Source organism: Pyxicephalus adspersus, chromosome 1, assembly GCF_032062135.1.
Source record: "Pyxicephalus adspersus chromosome 1, UCB_Pads_2.0, whole genome shotgun sequence".
Classification (NCBI taxonomy): Eukaryota; Metazoa; Chordata; class Amphibia; order Anura; family Pyxicephalidae; genus Pyxicephalus; species Pyxicephalus adspersus.
The window spans coordinates 33,578,092-33,596,009 of NC_092858.1; the positions used below are offsets into that span (position 1 = coordinate 33,578,092).

The 17,918-nt window shown below is 37.8% G+C and overlaps 2 protein-coding genes across 3 annotated transcripts in view; one reads left to right on the top strand and one right to left on the bottom strand.

Moving 5' to 3' along the window:
* Nucleotides 1-328: 328 nt before the first annotated feature.
* The window catches only part of LOC140326951 (cell division cycle-associated protein 7-like), a 31,955-nt gene continuing 14,365 nt past the window's right edge, over nt 329-17,918 (bottom strand). For both annotated transcript variants that reach the window (XM_072406012.1, XM_072406003.1), the window contains 7 exons: nt 4,124-4,375; nt 3,876-3,956; nt 3,622-3,774; nt 2,048-2,191; nt 1,771-1,920; nt 568-704; nt 329-478 (listed from right to left, as the gene is read on the bottom strand). In XM_072406012.1, the coding sequence (XP_072262113.1) occupies nt 436-478; nt 568-704; nt 1,771-1,920; nt 2,048-2,191; nt 3,622-3,774; nt 3,876-3,956; nt 4,124-4,369 (954 nt within the window). In that variant the 5' untranslated portion in view covers nt 4,370-4,375 and the 3' untranslated portion in view covers nt 329-435. The remainder of the gene's footprint in view (nt 479-567; nt 705-1,770; nt 1,921-2,047; nt 2,192-3,621; nt 3,775-3,875; nt 3,957-4,123; nt 4,376-17,918) is intronic.
* The window catches only part of AMHR2 (anti-Mullerian hormone receptor type 2), a 10,495-nt gene continuing 9,569 nt past the window's right edge, over nt 16,993-17,918 (top strand). The window contains exon 1 of the mRNA XM_072405991.1: nt 16,993-17,112. Within this exon, the coding sequence (XP_072262092.1) occupies nt 17,008-17,112 (105 nt within the window). The 5' untranslated portion in view covers nt 16,993-17,007. The remainder of the gene's footprint in view (nt 17,113-17,918) is intronic.

Genomic DNA, 17,918 nt, shown 5'->3' on the forward strand with positions numbered 1-17,918 from the left:
ACACTTTCAGAACAGAAGTTGTTGGCTCCCCTATAGCAGTACAGGACCGATCAGATGGTTTCAATACAAAGTATGGCAGATGCAAAAGATTGACAGCAGGACAAGTATTAACTGTAGTTATAAGCTACATAGTGTTTAAAGGCCATTTTTTTTTTTAAGTTTTTGGTTTAAAACAATCCCAGTCCTAATTAGTAGTTCAAGCTGCATATCCTACCTTACCAAAGTCATTACTACTCTGCATCAGTATGGACCACCAGTCAGAATGTAATGCTGATGGAGCAAGAAAGTTTCACAAACTAAAATAACCCAAGTTACCATATTTAAAAAATATAAAGAAAAATTTATTTGATTTTGATTTTCCACAGAACAGAGCAAACATTAAAAACAAGAGCAAGCAACATTAAAATCCAATGACAAGACTGTCTTCAATCAAATCTAGGAAGAGTCATCACTTTCATCATCTTTTGTTCTCTGCAAACTAAGAAAAAATAATTAGCAGAATGTATTGTATCAGGTTCTGTGTACATTAGCAGTTAAAATTCCTTACTGGGTATAGGGACCAATTACCTGTTTAGATAGGAATGAACATCATTATAACCATGATAACGGGCTAAAGGAAACAGAATACCGGTAGCACAGCGACCATCCCTCTGACGACAAAAACTGCAGTTACAGATCCTTCTGCATGGGGGGCAGGTCCAATTCTAGAACAAAATTGCATTTTAAAATGTTAAGCCTTACACAAAAGCCCTGTTCATCTAGACAGGCCTCCTATCTGCATTTAAAAATGTTATATTTCAACCACAGTCATTGAATATTTGCTGAAAACCTTATGGCCTCAGTATATATATATATATATATTATATATATATATATATATATATATGCTTATTAGAACAGAATGTCTATTCCCATTTATTGGTGCATTTAAGCTTTCACATGTTCCACAAAGTTAGAGGCTTGAAGCTTTCTTAACCAAGAGATGGGGTGGCTCAAGACCATCTTTCACATATTACTTGTAACAGAAGAGATGCCTTTTCTGAGGAGTAGTTTTATGTGCCCTATATGGATATCCTACAACTGGAGGAATTGGTTTCTTGCATTGTTTGATGTTAAAAGTACTACAGATCACATCATGCAAAGGTATTGGTTGTCATCTTTTGCTTTCTTTCAACCTTTAGCAAATAAGTTGAACAGTCCAGAGAATAATCTGGTCTTTAGAACTAGATATGACCACATGATCCACGCTTTTTAGGACCCAGAGGGTCTGATTAATTAAAGCTCTCCAAGGTGGGAGAGGATGCACTTTCATCAGTAAAGCTGGATGATCCAGGAAACCTGGATTTCTTAAGTAATTGACATTTGTTATCAAGTGTTTTCAATCCTGGACCAGATCCTTCTAGGTTTGCCGAATCACCTAGCATCACTGAAAAAAAAAAAAAAAAAGTATATCCTCTCCAGTCTTGGAGAGCTTTAATAAACCAGGCCTAGACCGTGTTAGGCATTTTGCAGGACCATCAGGAATCATCCACAGATGGAAAGCAATGCATTCCAACTCAGCCCACTTAGGCACCTTCCTGCTGGTGGGAATGTTGAATTGCTGTGTTAAGTGGACAGGGAGGTGGAGGCTGTACTCGTAAATGAGGTACACAACCATCTACACCATAAGTTTATGTTAGCCCAGTTGCCAGTGCTAAGGCTCTTCAAGCTGTTGAGAAACAAAAATACCCAAAAGGACCAAATTAGGCAGAAAACCCAACTCTTACTCACAGGATCTAGAAGAGCTGTCCGTACATCTTCTCCATATCTGTTCCTCAGACATGGACCACAGAACTGTCCTTGGACTCCTCGGCACTCTACATTGCGACAATTTGTCTTTGTGTCCATAGTTTTCTGTCTGCATTGATGGCAGGTAGAACCCTAAAGACAAAAATGGCACGGGAGCAAGTCTGCTTTCAGACAAAAATTCTTTCAAGTTATGGACAGTATTGTACTGTAGAAAAACCTAAGGCTGTCAGTTGTTAATAACCCTGAATATGTTACTCACAAGCACAGTGTGGTACACCTTCTCTTTCACATTTTCCGCTACATTCTTCAGATCATCCTCTGTAATTTCCTCAACTGGCCGAATCACATGGGGAATAGCATGAATGCTGGGCCGAGTGCTTCGCCGCCTTCTTACCGGCTCCCTCTTTGCATGCAGAATACATTAAAGCAAGAGTTAGAATGTGGTAAATTACAGGATATGCAGTGTAGGAGCTTGATAGATTTATGCAACTTATTTTAGGTTATTACCAGTATTTTTTTTCACTGCACTTTGCTTATGTAAACTACCTCCTTTTCCTGAGGAAGCAGATTAGCTCTGCGAAACACATTAAAAGAAACCAAAACATGTGCAGATGTGGGGATACCTGCTCATGCAATTTTTTGAGACCAATTTTATGAGACCTTAAACATGTGATTTACTGCATAAAAGAATAGATAATGCATACTGGTACCCTAGTCCTCTACATTGAAGAGTAGCTCCTTCCAATAAAGTCCTACTATTTATGTAAATTATGCCCAATTTACAAGTCCTGCTTAATTTCAGTACAGATTGATGGCTTTAAACTGTACAGCTACAGTATGGTCCACCTAAAGTTAATGATCAACAACTAAAAGTGTACAGGTGATGGTCAAAATTTACTCAGGAGGGTTCTCAGGTTTAGTAAATCAGATCTAATGAATCCAATAGAGGTTTTGTCATATATTCCAAACAGATACAACCTTTGCAGTTTGAGGACTCAAATGGAGAGTGAAAACATCCCTGGCGTAGATCAACATAGCATTTAGACCTCTAAGAGATGTATGAACCACAACAATCCAGGATGAGATTGGTGATATTCACATATGTGCAAATTACCGTGGGCGTTTTTTTTTTTTTTTTTTAAATCTCCATCTACAATGTGACCTTTGAAATATGGACAGAAAATGTAGGACCAAAAGGGGCACTTTTGGTTAAGCCAAGAAATCAGACACTGGTATTGAATCAAAAGGCATTTATGGAAAACAAAGTGAAAGCATTAGAGGTAATAAGGTCAGTTAGGCACCATTTTCAATTTAAAGCTCTTGCCAAAGCAACCCCTTCCCAGCCTTAGTTCTTGTCTAATTTTGTGGACATTTTAGGCCCCATAGTCTATTTTAGCCGCTTTCCCCATTACTAGTGAGCAGTGTTCCTCCTCCAAAAAAGTTTTAGGGGCTAGCATTTTGAAATATTGGTTTGTATTATGTTAATATAACATATCCCCCATTACAACAGCAATCTTCCCAGGATTTAATAGTAATTTGCCTATTAGTTTCAAAATGCCCAGAATTTAGCAAGAGCCAAACCCCATAAACAATTGGTTTCATGTTTGCTGAATTTCACAGACATTGAAAACAAATCACAAATCAGACACGACCTGTGGCAATAGCTCACATCAGACTGGCTATTTAACTGTACACTAAATAGTTGTTCACTATATTTGGAGCGTTGATGAACACGTCAGTGTTCCAGCTCTCAATGATCAAATTTAAATGAATTAGCAGGTCTTATGCTTTGGGAAGTTTTGAGAATGCAATAAGTTAACAAATCAGGCTCACCTCTTCCACTAGCTGATCCTCCAGCCTCCAGTCTTTGTCTGGCGAGGAGGGCAACACTGTTCCCATAGATCGGGTCACTCTTCGAGTGGCACGTTCAGGGTTTCTTCTTGGTTCGGCTGGTACAGGAGCTCCTCTGGAACGTCTTGTGTACTTCTGAAGTCAAAACAAATTTTTTCCTAAGATTCTGAACACAAACTTGACACACAACACAAATTCTCATTTCACAGCTACAGTAAATGTAGTAAAGTAGTTACCGGAGGCCCACGGTTCTCGTTATTGGAATCCGGCTCTAGGTGTCCTGGCATTTTCTCCAAATCGGCCATAAGCTTAGCCAGCTGGAAGATTAAAAAACAGATTTTAAAATTTTAAAGAGGGTCCACTGTGGTAATCGCCATGCCTTTCTTAGTTTGTATTGTATTTTCCCCACAAAGTGTACACTAAACATAAGGGAACTGAATTTTTACAAAACCAAAAAAACAGATTTGCCAAAATTTATACACACCATGGCTTTGTTTTGCTCAATATTCTTGGCTCTTCTCTGCAGAAATTCATTTGGTGCCTCTTCCTCAGAATCCCCAGATTGCACCAATAGAGGCTTCTTCTCCTCCGATTCTGAAGAGGATGAGTGGCCATGGTTCTCTTCAGTCTCCTCGCTGCTGTCAGAACAATAATCAACCTTCTTAAGTGCTACTCTCAGGGCGTACTTGTTTCCGCGCCGTGGTTCAGCGGCTTCTACGGATTTTGGCATTGCGACCTACAAGAGTAAAATTTAACAAGTAACATGTTCAGATCTAATACTTAACAGCTTTTCAAGATAAATGGGTTGCAATGGCAGCCTCAGCACAGCATATATTCACTCTATGGGCAAGGAATGGTTAAAACCAGTCAGGTTTTGTGCCATCTAGAATGGAGTAAAATGTTCCAAAGGGAGAAAATTTCCCTCAATTTATGGGAAGATTACCCCTCCCCCCCCCCCCTTCTATAAAAAAAAATAAATAAATACATCCAATACAATAAGTCCTCAAGGCAAACTTGTTTACCCGGACAATCTGAGCAATTCTCTGTTCAGCAGTTGCCACTGCAATGCTTGTTTAAACTGAATGCACATTGGTGTGGATTTGGTGGGAGAACCCTAAATTGTCCATATTTATTCACTATGGACAGCTAGGGGCAAGACACTGCTTGCAGCTTCTGCCTTTCCCTGCAAAAAGAAAGCAATATTTTGCTGCTCACACAACACCCATATAAACTAGTCTTACTCTCTTATAAGCTTTGCTTCTGCAGAAAATATAAAAACTGACATAGCTGCAAACTTGTAATGTTGCCAAATAAATACGGACAGCTTGATGGTAGATAACTGCAGAAAGCTTTCTTAAAGTGTCCTTGTAATAGCAATGTAAGTCCTAGTAACGTAACTCCATTTGGCAGTATTTTCGGCACCAGATCTGTATACAACTTTCCTAAGGTATGCATTCCATATGTACATTTCAGTATGCACCATTCCCATTTTTATTTTTAATTCTAGCCACAGCAAGCACAGAAGCAGATCCACGCTGGCATAACAATTTTACATGCAAGGCATTTTACATGCATTTTACATGTGTTACGCCAACACATTTTTCTACCCTAGCTCTGCCCTGTTGTAAAGACTTGCAAATGTTCTTAACTGGAGATCAGTAAAAGCACTTATCTTTGGAGATTAGCAACAATAGGCTATTGCCCTACCATTAGTAGCAGCATTGTCAGCCTTCCATGGGAGCTCATTTCAGTTGCCTGTGATGGCTACTTATTAGCCCAGCAGCCAACTGAAGAAGCACATAAAGCAAGATGAAAAGGTTATGCCAATTGCAAAGACGTGGCCTAATGCCAGCATGGAGCAAAAAGTACTGACTGGCATGATCTGCATGCAAGCATTCCCCCCCATTCCAAGTCCAATAATTGGATCTAAATATTCCACCCCATTATATTAAAAAGTGTTAAATAATTTACAGAGGCACACAGTTGCTAATAAGTAGTGCATGGATACACATTGAATTACCACTGACTAACTCCACAATATTATACATTTGGTGAAAATGTAAATAAGCAACATGGATCTACTAAGAATCTCCTGCATAGCTTCTAGCAAAATAGGCAACTGCTAGCAAGGCATCAAAATAAGCAACATCTATATTATTCACAACTATAGATTAAATATATAATTATTGATACATATTCATATCTAAAAGCCCTTACATGCCAAACATCTACAACAATAAGTAAATATATTTAAAACATCATAAACAATTTTTACAGATGAATTTAGAACCTCTCATATACAATACCTACTTTTTATTGCTTCCTTTAACAACTCCCTGTCTTTAGGAATATCGGATGGAGAGCCTTCCCTTGGGTGTCTATATATTAGGAATCTGCTACACCCATTAGGGAAATGAATTGATTGCTCACACCTGGATTGGAGAGTTTATTCTCATTTAGGTCTATCAATGGTGCATTCTGCTAATAGCCCACTGGGTGGCGGCACGTACACACTGGCAGCCCTGCTAAGCAGATCATTGATGGGTTTGCAGCCAGGTGAAAGGGAAGCAGCTACTGTAGTTGTATTAGTTGTTTGGCCATACAAAGTGCTTAAAATAATTTTCTAATTACCTATAATTTATTATTTGTTGATATTTAATTTTACCAAAAATTGTCATGTTTTTTTTTAGATAGATATCCTTATAGGAGCTGCAGAGTGACTACCATTAATGTGTTGCTATGAATGCAGAATATTACCAATACAATATGTACATATGTACAATCAAACTACATATGAAGATCTAAGTCACATCAGACAACAACGCTCAGTGACACCATAGTAAAAAGTGAAAAGTTTTTATGCCCTCTCTAGTGATCCTGTTATTGGCAAATTGTCACTGGCAACAAAATTCCAATTGTAGAATAGGGGAGAGGTTGCACATGAATTGCATGCACCCATTATGTCTTGCAAACCGGATTCAGCTTGTAAAAAGTAACATGAGCAGACATAGCTACAAACATTTTCAGTGTTAAGTTAGCATATTAATCAAAGCATTTTAGAAAACAATTGGTTGTGGTTTAGGGATGTTAGACACACATCAGATGGGAATGCTAACTGGAATATTGGATTTCTAAGAGACACCAATAAATGTATTAATGCATGAGTAAAGTGACATAGGTGTGTGCACATGTATGGGATGGGCTGTGTTTCCTATTTTTTGCAGAAGACATTCAGGTCTCTTGCCCTGCCCTGCCACAAGAATGCCAATTCTTTAGCAGGTAAAACAACTCCCTTATATGTATTTCATTTGTTATCTGTTTGGTTGGAGTTCAGCTTTAAACAAATTGCTAGGAGGCTTTCCATAAGCCTAATATTTGTGCACCTAGACTTTCACACAAGCTTTGTTTAATGCTCACATGGACTTGGCATGTTGCTGTAATCTCCAACTCTGAAGCTACTAGCATACTGTAATCAAAGCTTGAATATCATTAAAGCCAAGCCAGTGCATCACTGCTATAGAACTGGTAAGTGGACGCATCTAAGACATTGGTCAATTATAGGCTTCCCAGCCAGGTAAGTATTAACAGCAGAGATTGACTATGAAATGTTCAATTTTTTACATCCATTTTGCTTTTTTTGGCAAAAAAAGAACAATTTCCATAAAATAAAGATAATAATATTAATAAACAGGATTTATATAGCGCCAACATATTACACAGCGCTGTACCGTAAATATGGTAAATATGCCTTTGTGTTCATTCTTACTGATGTTTTCAAATAAACTTTTTAATTAGATTCTTTTATCAGTAACACTGACTGTTAGGTCCCTTCCTGACTCAGTGTTCCCAGAACAACACTCCCCCAACATACCGCCATGGCCAAGTTACGCCCCTTGTTTGGTATCCTTGAGAAGTTTTACTCTCCCATCCCAGACCTGCCAGCTAAGGTTTAAATAGAATCCAAGAAAAGGACAATATCTCCAGAAATTAGGCAGGAGATAGGTTTTGTGAAATAGGAACAGAAGATTTTTAATAAACATAAAAATGTATTAGGTTAACAGGTGCAGTAGTGGATGTGCAGAAGCCAGGGATAGCAAACCTTACCACATTACCTCTGCATCCGATAGGAATGGCTCAGGGAGAACTATATATCCTCACTTACTTGATCATTCTTGCTGTTTCTCCAACAGGTAGGTCTGTTAGAGGTCATATAATGACGGGATATCTGATCCTTTATTATGAGGACTCTGTTTTTCCTAGATGTCAATCCAAAAGGAATCTCGTGTGCATTGCATGAAAACACCTCTTTTCCTGTTGGACCTCCTTTGGCAAAATTTGGGGAAATAAAGGAGCCAGGAAGTGTACACTGCAATAACAGCAACTGTTGTATGGGAATATGGATTTTCAACAATGGAGAGCTGCAGCCGGTTGCACTGGGTGAGAATATAAACTATAAAGAGTTCTAACTAAATGCAATTTTTTTATGCTGCTAGTTTGGATTGAGTGGGTTCATTTCAATATCACATTTTTGTTGCATAGATAAATATATCTTAAGTAGACTCTGTATGTACATAGCTTTTGACTTAGACTCTCTAGTCCCAACCATAGACAAAGGACACAAATATTTATTACATTATTCTTTGAGGTTCATCTCAGCAACCAGTGCTAGACCAAAGGGTAGGCAAAATTTATGGCTGGTTGGGGTCTTTAGTAGGAGGGGGTGTGAAATTTGCAGAACCTGCAATACAGAAGTAGTTCACAGCTCATAGGATGGGGAATGTCCACAATTTTGTCTTTATGCCTAGTTGCTAAAGGTCCCAACTGTACCTGATTCTTTTAACTGCATAATAGCTGTGGCTCTCATAACACCATTATATGTTTACTGCTTCTTGCTGCAATCAGTCTAAAACAGAAATGGACAGTCTATAAAAACACAGCTTTGTGTGGAATTCCCATCATGTCCAGTGGTCAAATCCAAAACAATTACTAAGTGCACATTTGGATCTATGAGGGGTGGTAATGATTTTTTTGTTGCATTTAACGTGCATACATTAGGGCAGCCAATTAAAAATAAATGGTCTGCCAAGGCATCCCAATGTGCAAAAAAGCACTGGACCCTTTTTTGCACTACCATGCATTGCTCTGGGTTGTTGTGCATTGCTATTCAGGTGTGCTGGGGTGGCACTGGAACATGTGTGTTACCACACAATGTATTACCCTTCTCCAACCCACTTGTAACTCATCCTTCATATTTATTTATCTTGTAAAGCAAGGTATACTCACTGTTCAGTTCCCACCACCAATCCAGTGCTGGAGTTGCCCTCATGCCAATTTTCCTATGCTAACATCATCACCTACGAGCACAGCAGGGTGCTGCTTGATATTTCTTCCCCCTCCTCTCTCTATAGAACAGGGCTGTGTGTACAGTGCCCATTTATTTTACAGCCACTGGAAACAATCTTGTAAATATTTTACCTGTATAAAGCTTTGTAATTCTCTTCAGCCAGTCTTGTGATTTACATTTAATAGCCCAGCAACCAGGGTGATGCCATTGCTTCCTATTTCATCTTCCCAGCTGCTTGTCCTGCCTTGTCACTGTACAATGAGCAGGTTGGTAGGTGACACAAGAAAGAATAGAGCTAAAATATGAAATAGTGGTGTCACCCGCCTGCCTGTGCAGTGCCTCATAGACATTTGATCCACAGGGCTGACTAAACAGAATTTTTAATTTGTTGGCAGGTAAAACAATTCTCCTATGTGAATTCCAGCTTTTTGCACTTTAACTTTATGTAACTCTTATTTTCAGTATTGTACATATGATGTTTGTCACTTCTTTCAGGCTGCTTTCCATCACATGCTGTGTGCAGATCCGAGGTCTGTGTCCCCATTTACAGGAATGACAAATATCACTGTTTATGTTCTTCAAACATGTGCAATGCCAATGTCACCCTTTCACATAACACCACCACCCGTGAGTATGTGCATATTATTTGGGGGGCATTTTTGTTTGATTATTTGTAGGAGGCGCCTTAATTGTGGTTGCACAAAATGTTCAGGTCACCAGTGAAATCTTGGGATTAAATCATTTTAATTGCACTTCAGATTTTAAAAACATCACTAAAACCCTCACAAAGACCCATTCAATGATGTTTCCATGCCTCAGACTTCCTGGCCTAGTGAATGTGGGAAGTCTTTGCTGTAGTATGCATGCACCAGCAAGCAGCACATAGAACGTGATGGTCTGACAGATAATTCACCAAATTATGACTACAGCTGTAAAGAACACCCATAGGTACAATAGAGATCTATAGAACACCAGTGGCTACGGGCCTATCAATCATCTGTAAGCCTCCAGAACAGTGGTCACCAAACTTTCGGCCCTCACAGATCACTAAATCCACAGAATCTGGACTGTGCATGTGCCAGGAGCCATGTGTCACTTAAAGAGGAAGAAACTTACCTTGGAGTGACGTCATGATGCCAAAACCCACCCAATCTTCCATTGCAGGCTTGGACCTGCTTGCTATATGTCCGGGGGGGACAGTAGCACAGGGCTGTGGACACAACAAAAGATCATCTTTGACTACAGGCCTCTAGATCATCATTGAGTGTAGGCCCCTAGAACATTTTAATTGTAGGCCTCCAGATTGTCTATGAGTACAGCCCTATGTACTACCATGAAGTCTAGGCTTTAGGAAACTTTCTAGTAAATATTGGAGTTTCCAGCAACCGTTAAATTCATATCAAATGCCATATCCCAATTAACACCTAGTAAAAATAGCAAGCCGAGAAAAGGTAAAACTTTTTAGGCTTTATAAGTCATAAATCTATGAAATAGCCTAATAGCATGCTTGTTTGAGTGTGGTCAGTAGACTATTTTATTCGATTACGGTTACGGCCACGGCTATTTTGTTGGTATGCAGCAGGGAATTCAAGTAATGGAAGTGGACCGATATGGAATACAGGAATGTCATTATGTTGGTTATTGAATACCACATATAGGTATACAAGTGCACTATTGTGTCACTTAAGCACATGCATTGGGCTTTTATCAAACTTGCTACACACTTTGTGAGCTCCTAACGCCATATTTGTACGGACTGCATCCATATAAGGATGGTCTGTGGTTTGGACTAGGGATGAGCGAGCGAGTTTTTAAAACTCGATCTCGTGGCTAAATTGGCCGTTCTTGCTTACCGAAATTGTAAGCGAAAATGGCCGGTGTAAATTCGCCGATCAAGCTCGAATTTTAATTACAAAAAAAAAAAATTGCGGACTGTGCTGATCAATGAATGCAGCATTCATCAATCAGCTCAATGTGCTATTCCTGGCACTAGAGGTTAAATGGGAACAAGTCTCCTCATTCAAAACCTCCAGTGCTCTTTAATTGGCATACCTGGAATGGATCTGGTCCAGGACTGAAAACATTTGCTACCAAATATCAAATGACTAAAGATGAAAAATGAAAAGAAATCCATTTCAGGTTTGCTGGATCACCCAGTTTCATTGATAGAAGTGTTTCCTTTCCAGCCTTGGAGCACTTTAAAAAATCAGGCCCAGAGACTCAGAATGTTTTGAGATTTAAGATAGACAGACAACTCAGATTTTTAGAAGACATCTAGAAATCTCAGCCCCAGATTTCTCTCATCAAATTATCTCAAACATTCAAAACGTTTACCACCACAAAACCTTTTAGTAAACCTGTACTTGGAGAAATCCTAAGCTATTTCCGATCGCCCACACCTGACCTTACCTATTATAAGTTTTTGTGTGCCCATTAGGGAATTTAAATTGCTGTAATTGTCCTGATCAATAATGTCAGTGTAAAAGAAGGTGGGGTAAATTCTAAAATGCAATTAGCCAGCAGAACAATAGCAGAGGGCAAATCTTTCAATGGGGACACAGCTGTCTAAATGGGTAAATTTCATTACATTGAAATGATTCACTCTGACACAAAAATGTTTTTAAACTTTTGCTACTCTATTCAAAATGAAAAAAGTTTTGGCTATGAAAAAAAGTTTATTAACAGACATATATATCTGTACATATTATTCTGCTCTTTTTCACATATAAAGAAATGGAAATTCTAATTTCTTGTGTTCTGGATTTGATCACATAGAAGGGGTGGCTTATCGCTGGGAAACACAGGTGTTGTTTGGGGGAGGAAAGATTTGTTTCTGTCTCTGACTGGGTCTCTTATCAGCTGAACTACAGAGATGTGCACGCTGGAACGTCTACTGTGATTGGATGACACCTGCAAGGGAGCAACAAAGGAATGCAAGCAAATCCAGTAAGGGTATGACCACGGAGTCTGATGTCAGTTATCAAAAATGTGTCCGATATGAGTGGTCACAGTCCTACAAGTGCCTAGCCAGTTAATAAATGACTGTGACTCGATTAGCTAGCATTGTTTCACAAATGTCATACCACATTGACATATTTTCATTATATTTGCCAGATTGTGCAATTGTGAAAGGGGTTATTGTTAATCCTGACAGCTATATAGGTATTGCTCACTTGTTTTTTGAAGCTGAATTTCCCAATAATGTAGGTGGCATGTTGGATTAATAGCTAAGGCTCTTGTCTTGTAGGCCCAAGTCTCAGAGTTGCATGGATTTTGTGTGTTTTCTGTTTCTGCGGGTTTCCTCTACACACAATCAGTTGTTTTACTGAAGGAGTTTATGCAGTTTACTTAGCAAAGTTAATTAATAATGAACATGGTAAAAATTTGCTTTGCAAAGAATATCCAATCACCTGCAAGGTGAAACAGTGTTTTGCTTGCAAATAATAGTGAGATCTTCGCCCACTCAAGAATCTATGTTAAGTATCTTTTGCAAAGAGGTGTACCAACGGGAAAGTCACAGATACATACAATGTGCTTGCCAAAGTCTAAATCAATATCAAATAAGAAAGGAGAGACTTGAAAATGGCTTTTTTGTCAAATTGTTTAGTAATTGATTATATTGAATATTTTACAATAAGACAAAGCTTCACAAAGTAGGCTCATGTAATAGAGCACAAAATATAAGATGATAACCTGTTTTACCAATCTTATGTCATCCTTAAAACTAATAATATGCTATTTAACCCCCCTCCCTGATGTTATCATAATTTAAAATCGAGTTATCATTTATCATATTTAGTATTATTATTACACTATTTATATAGCACCATCATATTACGCAGCTCTGTACAAAGTCCATAGCCGTGTCACTAACTGTCCCTCAAAGAAGCTCACAATCTAATGTCTCTACTATAGTCATATGTCATTACCACAGTCTAAGGTCAATTTTATAGGGGGAAGCCAATTAACCTCACTGCCTGTTTTTGGAATGTGGGAGGAAACCGTAGTACCCGGCAGAAACCCACGCAAACAGGGGGAGAACCTACAAACTCCATGCATATAGTATCCTGGCCGAGATTCGAACCTGGAAACTAGTGCTGCAAAGGCCAGAGTACTAACCCCTGAGCCACCATGCTCCCTGATATTTATCATACTAATAAATCATATTCTCACACAGAGAAGGATAGATACATTCTCCTTGATAACCTGTTGACATCCACACAGTTTAGTATCAATACACTTTACGAGTGTACACGTTATCATATTATATCTTGTGTTTTTTCACTTTTCAACAAAAGATGTATATATTATTTTGATATTGTATATTTTGAGTTATTCAGTTCTCTGTATCCCCTGAGGAAGCAAGTATGCGAAACGCATTGAGAACCAAGGCAAACTTTTGAATATGCTAGTCAGTGATATGTATAAATAGTCTCATGCTCTATCACATGAGCTTACTTTGTGAAGCTTTGTCTTATTGTAAAATATTCAATATAATTGTTTTACTAAACAATTTGCCAAAAAAGCCGCCTTTCTTCCTTTGCAAAGTAGCACATCATTTAGCTAAGTACAACAACTCAAATTTCTTTAATAAATCCAAATCACGGGTAGATAATTGGCTTTTCCTAAATTGGCCCCTGGCTATGTTAGGAACATTACGCTATGGCTATATTAGAGATTTTGGATTGTAAGCTTCTCTGAAGAGCAGTTAGTGACATGACTATGGACTCTGTAAACATGTTTAATGCTTAGTTCCTATATAAGTAAGTGGTAATCATAACATTATTATGTTTTCTTCATTATTGGTGGGTCACTGTCCTAAAGTAAAGAAAGGAACTGAATTACTGCACTGGAGCCTAAACCCAAGCGAGCGATGGCAGCTTCTATATTTCTGTCCTATTTTATTAACCTGGCTGCCAGCAATGGCAATGTTAGTTGACTATATGATGATTTAGTTTTTGCATTTCCTAAATCACTGACTTGAAACAAGTATGTATATGAGGAAAGTAAGAAAACCTTAAATGCATTCTTGTTCTAGCTCATTGAATTAAAGTAAAATTCAGAAGCCTATCTTTTTTTTTTATAGGAAAAAGCATAACTTTTAAACATCAGTTCCCCTAAGGCAGTGGTCAGAAAACTTTTTTGGCTACTAGGCCATTTTAAGAGGTCAAGAAGGCCCACTAGGCCTGACTCTCTCGCGCTGATGGCTCTGCTCCCCACCAGGAACGCCCCTGAAGGGAAATCCCTCTCCTCCGCAATGCATACGGAGCAGAGGGAATGTTCCCTTAACCCGGTGTTAACGTCGGCTGCGGAAAATAGGTAAGGGAGGCATAACAAGGAGGGGAGGCTCAAGAGCCGTGAGTTGCCGACCCCTGCCAGCCAGGATTAGGCCGATTGACCGGGGGAACGTTAGGCCGGAATGGACTACTGGCTAGGCCGTATCTGGCCTAAAGGCCGGAGGTTGCCTACCCCTGCCCTAAGGTCCTAAAATACATTGAGTGTTGTTTGTAGTCAGCAAATTATCTTTTGGGTTAATTTAGTTAAGCACCTAAACCAAAACTATTTTTTAATATTTTCTTGGCATCTGTTATGCATTTAAAATATAATTTTTTAGCTCTGATAGACATCTAAATGCTGTAATTGCTTAGTACTGTCAGGAGTAATCATGGTGATATCAGAAATTTAGACTGGGGCTAGTCTAGTTAGATAACAGTTAACCTAATATGAAACACAAATGTATGGCTTCACATTGCTCCTTTGCAGTTATTATTAATATTATTAATAATAAACAGGATTTATGAAGCGTCATCATATTACGCAGTGCTGTACATTAATAGGGGTTGCAAATGACACAAGAATACAGACAGTGACACAGGAGGAGAAGACCCTGCCCCGAAGAGTATACAGTTCAAAGAAAACATATTGGGGCGAATTGAGAGGACATTACACCTGCTGGTTTCTTCTGATGTGTTTTGATCACCATTGCTGCTTAATCGTAGAAATCTGACTCTACAATCAAGCATGTTAGAGGAAGGTGGCAGGTGGGTGTCCTCTGTACTTGTGGATAAGGGAGGTGCAACCTCACAAATTTGTGTTACAGGCGCATAGGGGAGGAGACGCATTCTGGAGAGTATTTAGTACTCATGGTTAGAATTGGTCATTTTTATCATTGACTTATTAGTAGGGGGCGAGGAGAGGAATGTATGCAGAAAGTTTTCCAAGTGGAAATCAAGCTCTGTAAGGCAGAATTGTTTACCACTGCCATCATGCTGTTCATTAGTCTGTAATTAGTGTTTCTTTAATTAATTGATGCATATGAATTTTGGAGGCTTTTGATTTCTGTTGTAATAATGAAAAAAGTTTGTATTGTCCTTTTTTTGTTTAGTTTTGGTCATGTGTCTATGTTACCTCTGATGTCCGTGATGCATGGAATGTCTTTTGATTGTTCCTTTTGCTTTTTAAATGTACTATTGAAATAGTTTTGTTATATCTGTTTACAAAAAATAAACAGTGGATCTTGTCAGAAATTTAAAGTTGTCCAATGTCTTTACCACACTGCCTGTGTGAGTCGTTCCAATTTTTATCTTGGCCTACAGAACAATTAGATCAATGTTTCTTAACTAGGGCTCTGTGAAACCTCAGGGTCCACCAGAGGTTGCCAGGGGTTCTTTGAGCAAAAAGCAGTTTGTGTTCTCAGGTCAGTTGGAACACCAATGATCTCTTTGGCTATCTGTAAAGGTGACATTTTTCCCAATGACCAACAACATGAGGCATTTGTTCCACTGACCACCACACTAATACTATACACTCTGAGCTGTGGATATAATATTTATAGCAGGGGGACAGTGGAGGAGAGTCAGTAGTTTAGCAACAGACAAGTGAGCAAGGGCCAAAAGTTGTGTTTTGTCAGCTCAGAACTGGAAATTAGGCGGTAAGTGGATTTTTGGCACATCAGAAAGGTTTTTCTGTACCTGAAGGATGTTTAAAGAAATAAACAAGAGAAAATGTATTGCAGTGTTTTTTGGCACAAGATTTTATTTATATTTTTAAAAATCTGATGTATTAAACTATAAAACTATGTATACATTTCAGGAAATCATGTTGCAATGTATGTGGCAATGGTAACTATTGTCGTGGCACTGGGTGCAGCTGGGGTAATCAAAGGTAGGTCAATACATAAAACCTGGAGAATTTAAGCTAAATATCTAACTATGGCAGTAATGGTTGTTGGTTGTTTATATATATATATATATATATATATATATATATATATATATATGGGGTTGTGAGTGCAGACCCTGGCATCTGACCTGAGACTGTACATACTATATATACTAAAACATAAAATGAGATTTTTTTACTTAAGCCATTTGAAAAAGAATACTTGATTTATAACTGGGTCACACCACTAGATTGCAGATTGTGTGATCATGTTAAGTGTTTAAAAAGCTCTCACTGTCTGAGACGGGTTATTACTATTATGACCAACTCAAAAATACAAAAACCTGTACCAACCTGTAACAAGGAAATGATAAACATGATTTTAGTTTTTCCCCCTTTTAAAGAAAATATTTTTCGGGTTTTACTAGCATAATGGGCCTGATTTATTAACACTTTCCAAGACTGGGGAAGATATACCATCATGGAAGAACCTAGAATAGATCTGGTCCAGGACTGAAAACCTTTTTGTTTGTTCCTTGTCACTGCATGTAGAATAGCCTGACTGATTCTTAGTGCTATCCCTCCCCTGCTAATTTTACTGCAGTAGAAGGCAAATATTAAAAAAAGTACTCTAGCTGTCTTTAAAATATATATATTTTTTAATGTCTGCACAACTGTTAAATTTATTGCCTATTTATTATTTTTATTATGTATTTGTTGGTGATTTTTTTTTTTTATTGTAGCATTGGAATTCTGTTTTTAATTTTGGAATTCTGGTTTTAATCATCATTTTTGACAATAAGTGGTTATTTCTTTTCTCTCTCTTCTTTATTCTTATATTTGTATGCCTAGTAAAGAGGAGAATGAATGCAGTTCTGCTAGCCAGAAAAGAAGATGAATTAGAAATGCCCCATTTACAGGACAGCGGCCCACCAACAATGCCAGTTGAGGGTCTTATCTTGCTCCAGGTTTGTGATTACATAAATTTTACACATTTAAACAAATAAGCTTTTCATCTTCCAAAAAACTCTATAGCAGACCTTGAAAATACTTTCACATCTTAGGGAGCTCCTAATAATAACAATATCCACAGCTAATTATAATTAGCCACTCTGAGCCTCCAGAAGACCTTGTAAGTTAACATAGCTATCCTATAGGCAGAATAAAAATATAACACTGGCTCAATATGATATATTGCTATTTAATTTTTTAATAAAGAATTGACTACATCTAAAAAAAAAAGTCATTTAACCATGCATCTGAAATACTTTAGGAAAAAAAAATGTAACGAGAAATATTTTAATATTTTTCAAGAACAACCTATCTATAGATAAAAGTCAATGTTTATATTAATGTATCATTTTGCTTCAGCCATTTATTCAAATATAATGCCACATCCTTTAGGTATATATATATAAATACATATATATATATATATATATATATATATATAACACCAGGCATCCAACAACAACCTTTTTTCCTTAAAAAATCTCTTTTATTCAACAAATCAAATTTCAACAACACTTAATTTTTCAATAGAATTCATTTTTAATACCTGTGGAATTATCTCAAACATTACTCAATAATTTTTTTATAAAGTTGTCTCAAACATTTTCGAGACATCAATGGCGATCCCTTAAGAGGAGTTCTTTCTCATACATACAAATTACAACTAACAACTCAGGAAACCTCAATACCATATTTTATTGCTAAATGGGAAAGAGACCTTGGAGTTAAATTTACCCAAGAACAAATAGAGTGTATGTTATAT